The sequence below is a fragment of the Mustelus asterias genome, unplaced genomic scaffold (assembly GCF_964213995.1).
Source record: "Mustelus asterias unplaced genomic scaffold, sMusAst1.hap1.1 HAP1_SCAFFOLD_98, whole genome shotgun sequence".
Classification (NCBI taxonomy): Eukaryota; Metazoa; Chordata; class Chondrichthyes; order Carcharhiniformes; family Triakidae; genus Mustelus; species Mustelus asterias.
Genome location: NW_027590146.1, coordinates 825,930 through 844,980, shown reverse-complemented (window position 1 = coordinate 844,980; position 19,051 = coordinate 825,930). Strand labels below are relative to the sequence as shown.

At 45.8% G+C, this 19,051-nt stretch overlaps 1 protein-coding gene across 1 annotated transcript in view; it reads right to left on the bottom strand.

The window, feature by feature from the left end:
- LOC144484292 (NACHT, LRR and PYD domains-containing protein 3-like) overlaps window positions 1-17,812 on the bottom strand; it is a 60,603-nt gene extending 42,791 nt beyond the window's left edge. Inside the window, exons 1-6 of the mRNA XM_078202820.1 lie at window positions 17,614-17,812; window positions 14,358-14,523; window positions 10,993-11,088; window positions 7,818-7,984; window positions 5,450-5,621; window positions 5,298-5,363 (exon numbers count right to left, since the gene is read on the bottom strand). Of these exons, the coding sequence (XP_078058946.1) occupies window positions 5,298-5,363; window positions 5,450-5,621; window positions 7,818-7,984; window positions 10,993-11,056 (469 nt within the window). The 5' untranslated portion in view covers window positions 11,057-11,088; window positions 14,358-14,523; window positions 17,614-17,812. The remainder of the gene's footprint in view (window positions 1-5,297; window positions 5,364-5,449; window positions 5,622-7,817; window positions 7,985-10,992; window positions 11,089-14,357; window positions 14,524-17,613) is intronic.
- Window positions 17,813-19,051: the final 1,239 nt, after the last annotated feature.

Sequence of the window (19,051 nt, the reverse complement as noted above, 5' to 3'; positions counted from 1 at the left end):
GTTTCTTGTTTGTCCGTGCCATTATGCAGGAACAAGGAACCGGGAAGAAGCGATGTAGAGTAATTGATATTATTTAATTTTAGATATCTTTCAAAAGGTAAAGGGCTAGGTCATGGCAGGAGATTTCAAAGCTGTGGTGTGCTCCTCGTGTTCCATGTAGGAAGCACACGTGTGCAGTAAGTGTCTCCAGCTGCTGGAAGCCCATGTTTTAGAGCTGGAGGTCGGCTGGGACACTATGGAGCATCCACAAGTATTGAGGATTGCACTTATGGACAGGTGGTGACACCGCAAGGTAAGTCTCAACAGGCAGGAAGGGAATGGGTGACGACCAGGCAGATCAGGAGGACTAGGCAGGCAGTGCAGGAATCTCCTGTAGCCACTCCCCTGCAAATCAGGTATACCGCTTTGGAAATGACCTCTTAGGGGAAAGCAGCAACAGACAAATCTGTTGCACCAGGGTTGGCCCTGCTGCATAGAGGAGGAGAAAAAAGTATGGGAATGCAATCGTTATCGGGGATTCAATTGTAAGAGAAATAGATCGGCCCTTCTGTGGTCACAGACAAAATTCCTGGATGATACGTTGCCTCCCACGTTCTCGAGTCAAACATTTTTCATGGACAAGTTAAAAAAAGACAGTAAGGGGAATAAGAAAAGTGATAGGCAGATAAATCAAGGGCCAAAATCAAACAGTGCCACAATGAACACACAGTGGGAACGGGACAATTGACAAAAAGACTTTGTGCTTTAACGCACAGAAAATTTGAAATAAAGTGGATGAATTAATCGTGCAAATAGATGCAAACAGGTGTGATGTCGTCGGGAATGACTGCAGGGTGACAAGCGATGGGACACCCAGTGGTGTTCACTATCTAGGAAGGAGAGTCAAAAAGGAAAAGATGATAGAGCTGGTTTGCTGGTTAAAGAGGAAATTGGGTAAATAATGAGGTAGAATATTAGCTCTGATGATGTGTAATCCGCATGGGTCGTGCTGAAAAGGCTCAGAAGTTACAAAAGTTTAACTTGGAAAAGTGTGAGGTCATGCACTTTGGTCTCAAAAATAGGAAGGCGACTTAGTATTTAAATGGGGAGAGACTTCGGGGTGTTCCGGTGCTGAGGGATCGGAGTCACAGAAAACTAGCATACAGGTACAGCAGATAATAAAGAAAGTGAATGAAATAGAATATAAAGGTAAGGAAGTTGTTGCAATTATACAAGGCATTGGTGAGGCCGCACCTGGAGTATTGTGCACAGTTTTGGTCCCCGTATTTGAGGAAAGATGTTGTGGCATTGGAGGCAGTTCAGAGGAGGTTCACGAGATTGATTCCAGTAATGAGGGGTTTGTTGTATGAAGAGAGATTTAAAATAGATTCAGCTATACTCTCTGGAATTTATAAGATTGAGGGGAGATCAAATTGGAGCTGTTCAAGATGATAAAAGGTATTGATAAAGTAGACATGGAGTGGATGCTTCCGCTGGTGGGGCATTCTCGGATGAGGATTAGGATAAGGGGCAGCAAATTTAACACAAAGTTGAGGAGAAACTCCTTCTCCCAAAGGGTTGTGAATCTGTGGAATTCGCTGCCCCAAAGTGCGGTCGATGCTGGGACAGTGAGTACATTTAAGGAGTTAGACAGATCTTTAATTGGTAAGGGAGTGAAGGATTATGGGAAGAAGGCATGAAAATGAGGATAAGGAGCATGATCGAACGTTAGAGCGTACTGAATGGGCGGAATGGCCTAACTCTGCTCCTATATTTTATGAACTTATGAAAACTTTAATGGGGATTGTAGATAGACCCACAAACTGTAGTGGTGAGGCTGGGGATGGTATTTAAAAGGAAATTAGTGATGTATGTGATAAAGGAACATCAGTAATTGTGGGTGATTTTAATCTGCATATAGACTGGCCAAGTGAAATCAGATACAATAACGTCGAGTAGGAGTTCCTGGAGTGTACACGGAATAGTTTTCTGGAACATTCTATTGGTAGTGGGGAAAGTGCTATAGTTCATTAATAGCACTTGAAAACAGTGGCAGGATTGGACAGTCAGCATGGATATATGAAGTGGAAGTCTTGCTCGGGCAAATCTACTTGAATTTTTTCCAGGAAGCAACTAGCAGAGGTGACGAAGGTGAGTAAATGGTTGTGATTTATTTGGACTTTCAGAAGGCTTTTGACACGGTCCCAGGTAAGAGATGAGCCTGTAAAATTCAACACATTGATTTGGGAGCAGTGTATTGAGATGGACAGGAAATAAGCTGGCAGGGAGGAAACAGAGTAGCAATAACTGGGTCTTTTTCCAAATAGCAGACTGTGACTAGTGGAATACCGCACGGATCGGTGCTGGGACACCACTGAAAGGGTTAATGTCACACAAGCTGCTATGAAAAAAAAGTTCTTCTAAACGTTTTCACAGATAAGCACCAAAACCAGTTTAAGGGGACTGTGATTGGTTTTAATCTCTGAATGATGTGAGCTTAATTAATAACTGAGTGGATTGAGGTAACTCCTAAAATATGATTGGTATATGCTAATTACCTAGAATTGAATTTGAGGCTATAATTGCTTCTGTATTTAGGAATTCTGTATTCTGGCTAGTTACAGACTGTGACCCGTGACTTTCCAGAGTCTTCGCTACATAGATGATTAAAACAGCTGTTTAAGAGAAGTCTGTGACTTGGTCTAGTTACTTGAAAGATAAAGTTGTGATCAATTAAAAGGCTGATACCAATTACTACAACATCACTTATTCATGATATATATTAATGATTTAGATGAGGGAACTAAATGTAATATCTCCAAATGTGCAGACTACACAAAACTGGGCAGGTGGGTGAGCTGTGTGAAGGATGCAGAGATGCTTCCATGTCATATGGAGAAGCTGATTAAGTGGGGAAATGCAAGGTAGATGTGGTATCATGTGGACAAATGTGAACTTAGCCACTTTGGTAGCAAAAACTGGAAGGCAGATTACTATCTGAATGGCTATAGATTAAGGGAGATGTGCAGCGAGACCTGGGCGTCATCGCACACCAGTCACTGAAGGTAAACATGCTGGTGCAGAAGGCAGTAAAAAGGCAAGTGGTGTGTTGGGCTTCATACCAAGAGGATTCGAGCACAGGAGCAGTGATGTCTTGTTGCAACTACAGGGACTCGGTGAGATTACACCTGGATATTACATGCAGTTTTGGACTCCTTATCTGAGGAAGGTTGTTCTTGCTATAAAGGGGGTGCAGAGAAGGTATACCAGGCTGATTCCTGGGAGTTCCCCACCCCCGCTGACCCGGCCCTGCCCCCGCCGACCTGGCACCGCCCCCGCCGGGGTGCAGAGAAGGTATACCAGGTTGATTCCTGGTATGAGGACGTATGAGGAAAGATTGAGTCAGTTAGGATTATATTCACTGGAGTTCGGAAGAATAACGGAGGGATTTCATAGCAACCTAAATTCTAATAGGACTAGACAGGATAGACGTAGGTAGTATGTACCCGATGGCGGGGATTTCCAGAATGAGGATCACAGTCTGAGGATACAGGGTAGACTATTTCGGACTGAAATGCAGAGAAATGCAGAGTCATGAGTCTATGAAATTGACTACTACAAAAAACCTTGAAGCTGAAACATTGTATGTTTTCAAGAAAGACTTATCTATACCTCCAGGAGCTAAAGGGATCAAACAATTTGCAGGGAAGATGGGATCAGGCTAATGAGTTGAATGTTCAACCATGATCATAATGAACGGTAAAGCAGGTTCGCAGGGCCGAATGGTCTACCCCTGCTCCTACTTTCTATGTTTCTATGACATGATTTTGCCTGCACACTTTCCTGCTCACATCACACCTGGAGAGTGTGCACATCTCTCTGCTCATCCACACTACCAAGTATCTTACCATTAACCCAGTACTCTGTAATCCTGTTACTCCTTCCAAAGTGAATCACCTCACACTCAACATAGAGTGGAAAAGTCACAGACGAAAGCTACAAAAATGGTTAACAACTTTGCGAAGCTCAGCTACATGGTTTATTTACTTTGAAGTACAGATACAAACTCTAATTGAAAGAGGTCTAATCAATATCGGAATGAGTATAGAATCACTTCTGATCGATGATTCCAGTCATCAAATTGTGTGAGACGTGATAACACATGTTTGAACTATGTAAATGCAGGAATAGAGTGGATGTTCAGCGTTTCGTTATCTCCAGAGAACTATGAGCCTCTGTGAGATGTTTCGAGTAGCTGTGCTGACTCTAAAGAGGGAGCCAGACGAATCCTGTCTGGCACAGAGACTGCATCATGTGGAAGAGAAGTGCATATGAGGAACAATGGTTCAACGTGATCTGCACGATTGGAAACAATCAGCTGAGGGATTAGAGGGGAATATTAAACACAGCATTTTTCCATATCAACTCTGGGCATTTCTATTTTTGCTGCTACAAGAAGATTGTGTGGTCATTGTTAGTGGCAGGATTTGGACTGGGAGGCACCAGTGGAAGATGTCTTTCGCCATGATGCTTGAACCCTTGTTATCTTTGTTTGATGGACCTTCTGGGATTTTCCTGCTCAGTATTTTAGTTTGTGTTTGTTTAGAATGATTTCCATAGATCCATAGAATCCCATCAGTGCAGACGGAGCCCATTCAAGTCTGCACCAACTCTTCAATTCAGCATCTTACCAAGGCCTCCGTATCCCTCCCTATCCCCGTAACCCCACACATTTACTACGGCCAATCCACCTAACCTGCGCATCTTCGGATTGAGAGAGAAAACCGGAGCACCCAGAGGTGTTCCACATAGACACGGGGAGAACGTGTAAACTCCACACAGACATCCACCCGAGGCCGGGATTGAACCCAGGTCACTGGCACTCTGAGGCAGCAGTGCTAACCACTTTGCCACCGTGCTGCCCCAGTGTAGACAAGCCTTAACTTCTGGCTCAAGGCTCTACTCTTTATTGCCATCCAGCCCATTCATGCACACACATAAGGTTTGTATAAGATTCATAGTGTAGCAAGATTCTGTAAAGTGTATAAGACATCAGAAATAATAGAAATCAGCAGCTGATTAAGTGAAAAGATGCCATGGCAACGTATTAACAGAATGCAAGAAAAATTCTATGAATTGCAATTTGAATCTCTGCATAGTTGAGGATCAATGACAAACCCCAATCATGTTCAACCCTGTTACCCCAGCCTTTGACTTTCTGATTCTCAGGTTTTTGACAACCTCTTAAACAAAGGCTGTAATTAATCATTCTGATTCTCAGAAGTGAAACGGTTTACATTCTCAATTTCATCCCTTACCTTCCAGGTGACTGGGCAATTCAGATAAACCTTGTGTAATGTTCATGTCATCGAATGCATCAGAACCTGTTTAAATAAATTCATGAAATCAAATCAGTAACACCGGCAGTGTTTAAATGGGAAATTAAAATCGCTGTGTGATTTTACCGTACCAAGCTCCTGTATTTCTTTCAGTATTTTATCCAGTTTTGGGACTCCGTGACGCATTCTCACAAAGGATTCCCACATCACCCTTCGAGCCCGAGATCCTTTTTCCATCACCAGATTGAGGAGAAGTTTGGAACTGTCCGCCCGGTTTCCCTTATCCACGAGCTCAGTGACTTTCTATGAAGAATAGTAATGAAGAATAATGAGACGCAGAGTGAAAGATAAACACTGAGAATGAGATGGAAAGGATCTGCTCGGTGATGGGATTTCCCAGTTGTTTTCAGCTCAGAAATCAGTCACTGGGCCGGGTCCTGATCCATAATAAACACGGACTGAAAATTCACTTCACATCTCATTCCAGTCATTAACGATTAAGAAATGAGAATCAACTAAACTCGAATCAAAAATATATTTCCAGGAGAGTGAGGGATCACTGAGAATCTGCAGTATTTTAATGTAATTAGTCGTCTGTCCTTCAGAGTCCAACATGACATCTGGTTGGTTACTGATTGACAATATGATCCATTTCTTTCTCTCAATTCCTGCTGCATCACTTTGTGATTTACTCCGAAATCCTGAGGTGATGAGGTAGTTTGTTTCTCTGAGGAGGTCATAAGTCTTTGGAACTCTCTTCCTGAAAAGGCCATGGACTAATTCTAAGACGGAGGTAGATGGACACTTGGTAAACAAGGGGGTGATAGTTTATAAGGGATCGGCAAGATGCAGATTTGAACTCACTATGAAATCGGCCACAATGATGTTAAACAGAGGAGTGGAACAGCCCACTCCTGCTCTCTGTATGTAAATAAAACAGTGGCAAGTCAGAACTCAGGTAGCGAGGATAGGATGCTTCTGATTATTACGTTATTTAAATAGAAGAATGGAAATCCTAAAATGAAAATTAGCTGATGAATTAACTTTTGACTAACCCAAACATCGACTCTTGATTTATGTCAGGAGAATGAAGCAATAATAATGGTGAAAAATCTAATCATTTAATCATTTCTACTCATTAACTCAAGTGTCAGATACAGAATGTTATTTGTCAAATTATTTCTGGCATAAAAGCTCAGTAAGGAGGATTGATGAGTTAGATAGTTGAGAGATAAACATGTTGAAGAAGTGGCTGTGCAGAGTCAGAGCAATGGAGAATTTCAGACTGGAGTTTACAAAGGAAAGTTTCAAATTCATTAACTCATTTAAAATAGAATATTGCTGCTGCCTCACAGCGCCAGGGAGCCAGGTTCGATTCTGGCCTGGGTCACTGTCTGTGTGGAGTTTTCACTTCCTCCCTGTGTCTGCGTGGGTTTCCTCCGGGTGCTCCGGTTTCTTCCCACAGTCCAACGATGTGCGGGTTAGGTTGATTGGCCATGCTAAAATTGACCCGAGTGTCAGGGGGAATAGCAAAGTAAACATATAGGGTTACGGGAATAAGGCCTGGGTGGGATTGTGGTCGGTACAGACTCGATAGGCCGAATGGCCTCCTTCTGTATTGCAGGGATTCTATAAATCATTCTATGAATATAGACCGGTTGGAGACTTGGGTGGAGAAATGGCAGATGGAGTTTATTCCGGACAAATGTGAGGTAATGCATTTTGGAAGATACAGCATGTCGGAATTATTTAGTAAATGGTAGAATCCTTAGGAGTATTGAGAGGGAGAGAGGTCTGGGCGAACATGTCCACCGATCACTTAAAGTGGCAACGTAGTCAAGAAGGCATACGGCATGCTTGTCTTCATCAGTCAGGGCACTGAGTTTAGAAATTGACAGGTCATGCTGCAGCTGTACAGAACCTCAGTTAGGCCTCATTTAGAATATTGTGTACAATTCTGATCACCACAGTACCAGAAGGATGTGGATGTTTTGGAGAGGGTAGAGAAGAGGTTTACCAGGATGTTGCCTGGCCTGGAGGGTATTAGCTCTGAACCCGGTTTGCACTCATTGGAACGACAGAGGTTGAGAAGCGACCTGATCGAAGTTTACAAGATTATGAGTGGCATGGACAGAGTGCATAGTCAGATGCTCTTTCCTCAGGTCGAAAAGTCAAGTACTAGGGGACATAGTTTTAAGGTGTGTGGGGAAATGTTCAGAGGAGATGTGCGAGGGAAGTTTTTTTTTTAAACGCAGAGGGTGGTGAATGTCTGGTATGTGCTGCCCAGGGGGTGGGGCGGTGATGGAAGCAGGTACGAAAGCAGCATTTAAAGGGCATCTGGATGAAAACATGAATAGGATGGGAATGGAAGGATACGGACTCTAAGTGCATATGGTTTTAGTTTAGGCAGGCATCATGGTCTGCGCAGGCTTGGAGGGCCGAAGGGTCTATTCCTGTGCTGTACTGTTCTTTGTTCTATCCTGGGTCCCTCCCTCTTACCCCATGCTCTTGTCCAGTGAAAATCCTCTCATATGTTAACGATAAGCTGACTCCATCCACTCCTCCTTCCATTGCCTGTTCTAGTCTGTCCCGGTAGAATTTTGTCAATTTGAACAGTTGGTAATCATCACACTTTGTCAGGAACTGAGGAATTGTGGAGTTTGGATCTGTAAACACAAATGGAGAAAAATAAACACATTTCTGTCAATGAATTCCTATTCATGTTGTTACACTTCCCTTTACAGAGAGCAACTAAAGCCTCCTGTGAGCCACATTATCAAACACCTTCTGGGAACACAGAAACATTCAGTGAAAGCATATTTGACCTGACAACAATCATCTTTGCCCCAAATCCATACCATAAGACATAGGAGCGGAAGTAAGGCCATTCGGCCCATCGAGTCCACTCCACCATTCAATCATGGTTGATTTCAACTCCATTTACCCGCTCTCTCCCCATAGCCCTTAATTCCTCGAGAAATCAAGAATTTATCAATTTCTGTCTTGAAGACGCTCAACGTCTCGGCCTCCACAGCCCTCTGTGGCAATGAATTCCACAGACCCACCACTCTCTGGCTGAAGAAATTTCTCCTCATCTCTGTTCTAAAGTGACTCCCTTTTATTCTAAGGCTGTGCCCCCGCGTCCTAGTCTCCCCTGTTAATGGAAACAACTTCCCTACGTCCATCCTATCTAAGCCCTTGGTTAACAAGAGTCCATCAATTTCAAATATAAAATCAACATTTTTTAAATTGCTCACTGGGTGTGAGGGTTCCAGGCAAGGCCGGAATTTGTTGTCTATCCTTAATTGTTTTTGGAAAGCTGGTGAGACACCGTCTTGAACTGCTGCAATTTACATGCTGTCTATATACACAGTACTGCTGGGAAGGGAATATCAAGACTTCTATACAGGAAAAGTGAAGCAGCAGCAATATTGTTCCAAGTAAGAATGGTGTGTGGATTAAAGGGCAACTTCCAGATGATGGTATCCCCATGTATCTGCTGCCCTTGTCCTTCTAGGGTGGCAGAGGTCTCGGGTTTGGAAAGTGTTGTTGAAGGAGCCTTGGTGAGGTGATGAAATGCACCCTGTAAATGATGCATATTGCTATCACTTGCATCGGTGGCAAAGAGAATGAGGTGATGGATGGGTGGTGTCAATCAATTGAGCTACTTTGTCCTGGGTGATGTAGAGCTTCGAGTGTTCATGGAGCCACAGTAAACAAATTGCAAATTTTCCAGTTGTGCCTTGTACATTGTAGACTTTGGTGAGACAGGAGATGACTTACTCTCCAAAGAATGCTCCACATCTGACTGCTCCTGTATTTATGTGGCTAATCCAGTTCAGTTTCAAGTCAAAGTCACGGTGACCAACCCTGAGGTAAGGAAATACCTCTGGCATTGGAATGGGCAGGGGAGCGGCTACCAAACCTGTAATTGCTGGGGCAGGTTGCTTCTTGATGGGTCAGAGCCAGAAAGGCTGTGCCTGTGCGAATACACACAGCGCATGTGCAGAATTGGAAACACAAAATTACAGGACAAAGAGCATCCTGGCAGGAGACAACCCAGAGATACAGGGCTCAAAAATAGGACAGTGCAGAAAATCTGGATGTTTGATTACCCTGGTCAAAAACAATCTCCAGATCTAGATGAGTATACGGCTTGTAGGAAGGGACTAAAGAAGGAAATTAGGAGAGCCAGAAGGGGTCACGAGAAGGCCTTGGCAGGTAGGATTAAGGAAAACCCTAAGGCGTTCTATAAATATGTGAAGAGTAAAAGGATGAGACGTGAGGGAATAGGGCCGATAAAAGGTGAAGGCGGGAAAGTCTGTACGGAACCAGTAGAAATGGCAGAGGTGCTGAATGAGTATTTTGCCTCGGTTTTCACGGAGGAGAAGGACCTGGGTGGATGTACTGCGGGCTTGCGGTGGACTGAAATGATTGAGCATGCGGACTTTAACAAAGAGGTTGTGCTGGAATCTTTGAATGGCATCAAGATAGATAAGTTGCCGGATCCGGATGGGATGTACCCCAGGTTACTGTGGGAGGCGAGGGAAGAGATTGCAGAGCCTCTGGCAATGATCTTTGCATTGTCGATGGAGACGGGAGAGGTGCCGGAGGATTTGAGTATTGCGGATGTGGTTCCTATTTTCAAGAAGGGGACGAGGGATAGCCCAGGAAATTACCGACCGGTGAGTCTAACCTCAGTGGTTGGTAAGCTGATGGAGAAGATCCTGAGGGACAAGACTTATGAGTATTTAGAGAGGTTTAGTATGCTCAAGAATACTCAGCATGGCTTTGTCAAAGGCAGATCATTCCTTCCGAGCCTGGTGGAGTTCTTCAAAAATGTGACTAAACACATTGACGAAGGGAAAGTGGTAGATGTGGTTTATATGGATTTTAGCAAGGCGTTCGATAAGGTCCCCCATGCAAGCCTTCTAGAAAAAGTGAGAGGGTATGGGATCCAAGGGGCTGCTGCCCTGTGGATCCAAAACTGGCTTGCCCAAAGGAAGAAGTCTCACAACACCAGGTTAAAGTCCAACAGGTATGTTTGGTAGCAAATACCATAAGCTTTCGGAGCGCTGCTCCTTTGTCAGACGGAGTGGAAATGTGCTCTGAAACAGTGCACAGAGTGCACTCACACCCCCTACACACCCCGACACACCCCCCTCAGTCTCTCACTCCCCCACACCCCTCCACTCAGTGCCTCACTCCCACCTTCCCCACCCCACCAATCAATGCCTCACTCCCACTCACTGGTCAGTCTATTCGCAGCGAATGTTGGGGAGATCCAGTCCCACTGCAGTTTGCCCCACCCAGAGATGCCTTTGCTTCTTTCTCACACGAGCCTTCAGCACGCTGTTCACTGCACCACCAATCGTGGTTTGTTTCTCCCAATCACAGTCAATAGTGGACAAATCAGCAGCAATGGGAGAGAGAAATTACCTCTGATTGGAGAATCAGCTCCAAGCAGAATCCCGAATTGAAACTCAGCTTCTTAACAACATTTTGGAAACTTTCTCCGGGACCACGTAGAGGAGCTTTGCGAGTCACACGCAGCCCCCTCGGGCCGAACCTTGGATAAACCTGCTCTAGATGGTCACTCTCTCCCACTTTCCACTCAGTCCCTGTTTGAGCTGCAGACAGGATAGAAATTATATTTGTATTTTTGTGATCCTACCTGTGTCCATTCTCATTTTTGATGAAGCTGTTGGATATTCTCCCCTGTTTGAACCTTCAGCCATGATATTGACAGGCCTTGCCTGATTCTGAGACTCTGTAATGAGGATAACATCAATGTCAGGATCAGGTGTAAATATTGAAATCAGAAGCAGGGCGTTGAGATCTTTACTAATACATAAGAACATAAGAAATAGGAGCAGGAGTAGGCCATCTAGCCCCTCGAGCCCGCCCCGCCATTCAATAAGATCATGGCTGATCTGACGTGGATCAGTACCACTTACCCGCCTGATCCCCATAACCCTTAATTCCCTTACCGCTCAGGAATCCATCCATCCGCGCTTTAAACATATTCAGCGAGGTAGCCTCCACCACCTCAGTGGGCAGAGAATTCCAGAGATTCACCACCCTCTGGGAGAAGAAGTTCCTCCTCAACTCTGTCTTAAACCTACCCCCCTTTATTTTGATTCTGTGTCTTCTAGTTTTAACTTCCTTACGCAAGATATATTTCAGAATATTACAGTCTCATATATGCTACCGTGATATTAGTAACAGTTGTTTCACAAAGTACCAGTTGCCATCATCACGTCCGTTGAAAAATCCTTTTCCCTTTCAATCCTCTGCCCCATTTCCAGTTTCCACTTTTCTCTCCAAAGTTATTGAACATGTTGTTACCTCCCAAATCCAGCACCATTTTTGCAGGAGCTCCATACAGTTAAGTTTGCACCCTGCCGCTGCTGTTGAAATCACAAATACTATCCTATCCAACTCTGACAAAAGTCAATGCAGTATCTTCATTCACCCGTCTGCAGCCTTTAGCATCCTTGACCATGTTATCCTTCTCCAACTCCTCCCTCTTGTCGTCCAGCTGAGTGGAAATGCATCAAAGGCCCCTGGTTCAATTCTTATCTATTACTTTCCATCCAGAGAATCAGTGACATTGCTTTCTCTTGCCACTCCCACATCATTATCTCTATCATTGGCCCTCTTCTATTCCTCATCAACATGCTGCCCCTCGGTAACCTGGCAGCAGGTTCAACATGCAAGCTGCTGATATCCAGCTCGACATTCTCACTGCTCTGAAACTCTGCTTCCTGAATCCTGACTAACTCACACCACGTCTCAGTTCATTCACCCGAGTTCACCAACTCTCACTGTCTCACAGCCTGACAACAGCTCAATTTTAAAATGCTCAAACTAGCTGTTCAATCTCTCCATGGCCCCTCACTTCCTATTCATGCAGCCTACAGCAGCCCCAGAAGCCAACAACATCTCTACCTTGCCCAATCTGACAAGTTGTGTATCTTGAGGATAATTTGTCCACAATCCAGGCCAAGTCCTGAGCTCCGGAATTCCCTCCCGAAGCCTCTCGGCTGCTTTACTTTTCCCCCTTCTCAGATTCACCTTAAAAAGATTAACAATCTGACAAAAATTAGTCACCTGCCCAGCTACCCCTTCGAATGTTTTATCTATTTGTTTTCCCACTGAATTTTTCTCTTGTTGAGTGTTTTGGGATGTTTTGCCACGTTAAAGGTGCTATACAAATGCACGTGGCTCCATATTCTCCACTCGTGTGGGTGTGTCAGTGTCTGTGTCCCTATACCTGTATCCCGAATCAAAGTAAGAAGTTTAACAACACCAGGTTAAAGTCCAACACCAGGTTAAAGCTTGTGTGGCTTTTGCTACCAAGTAAACCTGTTGGACTTTAAGCTGGTGTTGTTAAACTTCTTACTGTGTTTACCCCAGTCCAACGCCGGCATCTCCACATCATCCCTAATCAAACTCAGCTGATGTCCCCTCCTTTCTCCAATATGGAAATGGAAAAGTGATTCAGACATTTAATTTCTTCCAATTAGAATTGGAAGTTAATCAACAGCAATAATTTACAACCAAGGTTTAAAACCAGCAATGTAAAATGCAGTTACCCGTTTCACTCTTAATCTCATGCAACAACTCAGATTTCCAGTGTGTCTGACTTTGTGAAAACAATAGCCCAAAGCACACATTCATTCCCCCTCATGGGTCTCTTCAATTTAACATTAAATTTACAATATCATTCTAGCGAGGCTCTGTAATACACATCTGGTCATCTGAACAGATCCGGATTTATTCCTCATCAACCCCAATGACCCGGCCTCGCCCACACCGAGCCAGCATCAGTTATTGGGTGAAGCCACACTGACTTTCAAGAGGACCCCAGAAATTTATCAGTGCCTCGAAATGGCTGCAATGCAAAAGATATCCAGAAGATCAATGGTGGTGCGCCACAACTCTCTCTCCTTTCTGATTAACATATCTCATCGCCTCTGTCTATCTCCAGAATCTGCCTCACACGGACTGATCCCCTCGCCTGGCCCCCCACCCAGCTGCTTTCTCTCCACCGGTTGGTGTCCACACCTCTGTCTCTGGTACTGAGATCAGTCAGATCGTTACCCTGGCAACACAGGAAATCGCTCAGCAAAAATAACTGAAAACGGAAATAACAAAACCACCATCACACACCCTGTTGGAGAGAAATCAAAGTAAAGGAGACAAAATGGTTACCCGGCACACAAAATGGACTCTGGAAAAAGACATTAAGAGGCACTGACTTTGGGCACAGACATTACATAAAGAGTTAAAACCTTTAGTGTTTAAATTACTGCAGGAAACAGGTCAGACCTTGAGGCACCTTAAACTTGAGATAAAAGCAGACCCAGAACAATGAGTTTGATGACGAGATCAGCCACTGATGAGGGACATAAATGTATAAATGTATATAACAAGATCAGCCATTGATGGAAGACATAACTGCAGATATGTATCTACTCTATGTATAACCATGTGTTAACTGTCGATGTCCATACCCGTCTACTCAACTTGTAACGATGTGCTATCAGCTAATGTCCACACTGTCTATTATCAAACAATGTATAAAAGATGCTCAACTACCATTGTGTAGTTGAGAAGGTGAGTGCCTGTACTGCGGAGTGCCAGCGCTTCTCCCAAAGCTTTGTCGGTATAAAACTGTTTGTTGAACCTCCAAGTCTGACTCCGAAGTGGTGAATTTCCCACAACACACCCTCAGTTCAGTTCAGAGGAAGATTAACCCAGAACAGTCAACCAGTTCTGTTTAACAATGAAACTGCAATTCCAATATTGCGTGTTTTAAACACCAAAACGTGACGCTGTCGGGGGCTTGTGAAATTCAGGCACGGTGTTTCACGAGACACAAACTGCTCCAACTTCATGGTACATCACACAGCCTTACACTGGATAATTGTGCTTGGTGCTCACACACTCCATATCTCACTCAGCATTTCCAACCTCACCTTATCATCTTTTTGTACTTGCTACAGGACCAGAGTAAATGGAACTTCCTCTTACCTTCCTCTCCAGAAAATATATGGAAGCTGTTTGAATGTGAAGGGTTCTCTCTGGCTGGCGCTCTCACAATACTGTGCTGGTTCACCTCTTACAGTTCTTCAGGCCACAATCCCTGCTGAATTGCAACTGTGGATTTTCACAATTAATCCAGCGCTCCCCCGGAGATCTGATTATGCCAAAAGAGAAAGAGAGTCAAATAGAGCCAGTGTGAATCAAAATGACAATTTAGCCACATACCCGACATCAAAAGATGCTGAAGGGGAAGCAGGAGTGTTGGAAATGTTTCAATTACGATATTATCATTCGAAATATGAACAAAGTTCATAAACTATCTGATCTCACTGACTCCATCCTCCCCGGGTTACACACTGTCTGATCTCACTGACTCCATCCTCCCCGGGTTACACACTGTCTGATCTCACTGACTCCATCCTCCCCGGGTTACACACTGTCTGATCTCACTGACTCCATCCTCCCCGGGTTACACACTGTCTGATCTCACTGACTCCATCCTCCCCGGGTTACACACTGTCTGATCTCACTGACTCCATCCTCCCCGGGTTACACACTGTCTGATCTCACTGACTCCATCCTCCCCGGGTTACACACTGCCTGATCTCACTGACTCCATCCTCCCCGGGTTATACACTGCCTGATCTCACTGACTCCATCCCCCTCGTGTTACACACGATCTGATCTTACTGACTCCATCCTCCCCGGGTTACACACTGTCTGATCTCACTGACTCCATCCTCCCCGGGTTACACACTGTCTGATCTCACTGACTCCATCCTCCCCGGGTTACACACTGTCTGATGTCACTGACTCCATCCTCCCCGGGTTACACACTGTCTGATCTCACTGACTCCATCCTCCCCGGGTTACACACTGTCTGATCTCACTGACTCCATCCTCCCCGGGTTACACACTGTCTGATCTGTCTGACTGCATCAAAGAAAATTACAGCACAGGAACAGGCCCTTAGGTCCTCTTAGCCTGACCATGCTGCCTGACTGAACTAAAATCCCCAACCCTTCCAGGGACCCTATCCCTCTATTCCCATCCTATTTACGTATTTGTCCAAATGCCCCTTAAATCTCACTATCGTATCTGCTTCGACTACCTCCCCCGGCAGTGAGTTCCAGACACCCACCACCCTCCGTGTAAAAATACTTGCCTCGTGCATCTCCTTTAAGTCTTGCCCTTCGCACCTTAAACCTGTGCTCCCTAATAATTGACTCTTCCACCCTGGGAAGCAGCTTCTGACTATCCACTCTGTCCATGCCCCTCATAATCTTGTAGACTTCTGTCAGGTCGCCCCTCAACCTCCGCCGTTCCAGTGAGGACAAACCAAGTTTCTCCAAACTCTCTTCATAGCTAATGCCCTCCATACCAGGAACATCCTTTCTGTACCCTCTCCAAAGCCTCCAGATCCTTCTGGTAGTGTGACGACCAGTATTGAACACTATGTTCCCAGCGCAGCCTAACTAAGGTTCTATAAAGCTGCAACATGTCTTGCCAATTTTTAAACTCAATGCCCCAACCGATGAAGGCAAGCGTGCCGTATGCCTTCTTGACTACCTTCTCCACCTGCGTTGCCACTTTCAGTGAACTGTGTACCTGTCCACCCAGATCCCTCTGCCAATCAATAATCTTAAGGGTTCTGTCATTTACTGTATATTTTCTATCTGTATTAGACCTTTCAAAATGCATTACCTCACATATGTCTGGATTAAACTCTATCTGCCATCTCTCCGCCCAAGTCTCCAACTGATCTATATCCTGCTGTATCCTCTGATGGTCATCATCGCTATCCGCAAATCCACCAACTTTTCTGTCGTCCACGAACTTACTAATCAATCTAGTTACATTTTCCTCCAAATCATTTATATATATATGTTACGAACAGCAAAGGTTCAAGCACTGATCCATGAGGAATGTCATTTGTCACAGGCCTCCATTCAGAAACACACCCTTCCACTGCTACCCTCTGTCTTCTTTGACTGAGCCAGTTCTGTATCCACCTTGCCAGCTCACCCCTGATCCCATGCGACTTCACCTCCACCAGTCTGCCATGATGGACCTTGTCAAACGCCTTACTGAAGTCTATATAAACAACATCCACTGCCCTACCCTCAATCATCTTCGTCACTTCCTCAAAAAACTCGATGAAGTTAGTGAGACATGACCTCCCCTTCACAAAACCATGTTGCCTCTCGCTAATCGGTCCATCCTGCCTGGGGTACACACTGTCTGATCTCACTGACTCCATCCCCCCCGGATTACACACCGTCTGATCTCACTGACTCCATCCTCCCCGGGTTACACACTGTCTGTGTGGAGTTTGCACGTTCTCCTCGTGTCTGCGTGGGTTTCCTCCAGGTGCTCCGGTTTCCTCCCACAGTCCAAAGATGTGTGGGTTAGGTTGATTGGCCAGGTTAAAAATTGCCCCTTAGAATCCTAAAATGCGTAGGTTAGAGGGATTAGCGGGTAAATATGTGGGGGTAGGGCCTGGGTGGGATTGTGGTCGGTGCAGACACGATGGGCCGAATGGCCTCCTTCTGCACTGGAGGGATTGTATGATACTATGATTCTATAGAGTTTGGGATTTGGGGCTGCTGTGGCAATACACGTGTTGCACTGTGAATGTGCACATATCCTCGTATTCAATCAACCTCTGTCAGTTTCCTTGCATTTGTTGATTTACAGCCGCACAAAACAATTTAGTTTCATGTGCTGCAAATGCTCATACCGGGCCCAGACTGAAATAATGAAGAGAGATCTGGTGCTGTGTTTACTCAGACAAGCGCATGATTGCAGTAATTTAGATGCTGCAGCAGTGTTTACACAGACACGGCCTGGATTGTAATAACAGATCTTTCTCTGAAACATTGAATCATCCAATTGCTGCAGTGCAGGAGGAGGCCATTTGGTCCATCCAGTCTGTACCGCCCACAATCCCACCCAGACCCTCTCCCCGTGTTGACCCTGCTAATCCCCCTGACACTGAGCAGCAACTGAGCCTGGCCAGTGCCCCTGTGCTGCTGATGTTTGGAGAGTGTGAGGAAAGGGCCGCAGACACGGGGAGAATGTGCAGACTCCACACAGACAGTGAGCCAAGGCCGGGAATTGAAGCCGGCTCCCTGGCGCTGTGAGACCGCAGCACCAACCACTGAGCCACCGCGCCGCCCACAATGTAACTGACCGCTCTGTTAATATGATACAAAGACGGGCTGTATTTACACAGGAAACCGACATTTTAATCCTCAAGCTGAATGTTGTTGGAGTTGAAACTTTTTCTGGGCCGTTAATTCCTCCCCGTGATTCACAAACCCGGAAATACCCGGATACGCAGCGACAAACCGCAGTGCGCCTGCGCGCAGTAGGAAGCGGGCCGCACCCTCCCGGAGTGAAGGTCGCGCAGGCGCACTCGGGGCGGCGAGGGCTGGTTTCCGGCTCGCGGATTGGTCAGCTCCCGGTCACGTGCTGTGAGCGGGCAGTGACTTCAGACCCCCCTCTCCAGCCGCGCGCAGAAACCGTCAACGGCCGCGCCACGTGACCGCGAGCCGCTCTCACTGAGTGGGCGGGACCTCACCGCACCCTCATTCCCCATTGGTGCGTTCCGCTGTCCGTCAAATGAACACAGCCAATAGGAAGCCGCTCCAGCAGAATGATTGGCAGCCAGTGCGGGCGCACTCGGGCAGCTTGTGATGAAGCAGCGACTCGCTGCCACTGGGGACAATCCCAGTCGGCGAGAGTCGGCGCCGCTGAAGCGGAGACTTTTTCTCTTATTTAATTCCTTACCGTTATTGAAAGATTCGGTGTGAGCGCCGCTGGGAAAGCCCCGCACACGCAGTGAGAAACGGCGCGGCGCCTGAACTCCGCACTCGAGACGGCGGCGGGCTGATTGTCCCGCTCGCCGATTGGCCAGATCCAGGTCACGTGCTGTGTCGGCAGTGACGTCAGAACGCCCCCTCCAGCCGCGCGCGGAAATCGTTTAACGGCCGCTTCCAGACACGTCACTGAGTGGGCGGCACCTCATTGCGTCATCATTCAGATTTACATACAGCAGGGAAACAGGCCCTTCAGCCCAACTTGTCCAGGCTGCCCCTGTTTTTAAACCCCTAAACTCGTCCCAATTGCCCACATTTGGCCCATATCCCTCTAGACCCATCTAACTAAATGCTTTTTAAAAGACAACATTGTCCCCACCTCTACTACTCCCTGTGGCAGCTCGTTCCAGACACTCACCACCCTCTGTGTGAAATAATTGCCCCTCTCACCTTCAACCTCTGCCCTCTAAGGTTTAGACTCCCCGACCTTTGGGAAAAGACATGAACTATCCAGCTGATCTGTGCCCTCATTATTTTATAGACCTCGATAAGATCACCCCTCAGCCTCCTACGCTCCAAAGAAAAAAGTCCCAGTCTATCCAACTCCTCCTTAGAACTCAATCCATCAAGTCCCGGTAGCATCCCAGTAAATCTTTTCTGTACCTTTCTAGTTTAATAATATCCTTTCTATAATAGGGTGACCAGAACTGTACACAGTATTCCAAGTGGGGCCTTACCAATGTCTTGTACAACTTTAACAAGACGTCCCAACTCCTGTATTCAATGTTCTGACCGATGAAACCAAGCATGCCGAATGCCTTCTTCACCACCCTGTCCACCTGTGACTCCACTTTCAAGGAG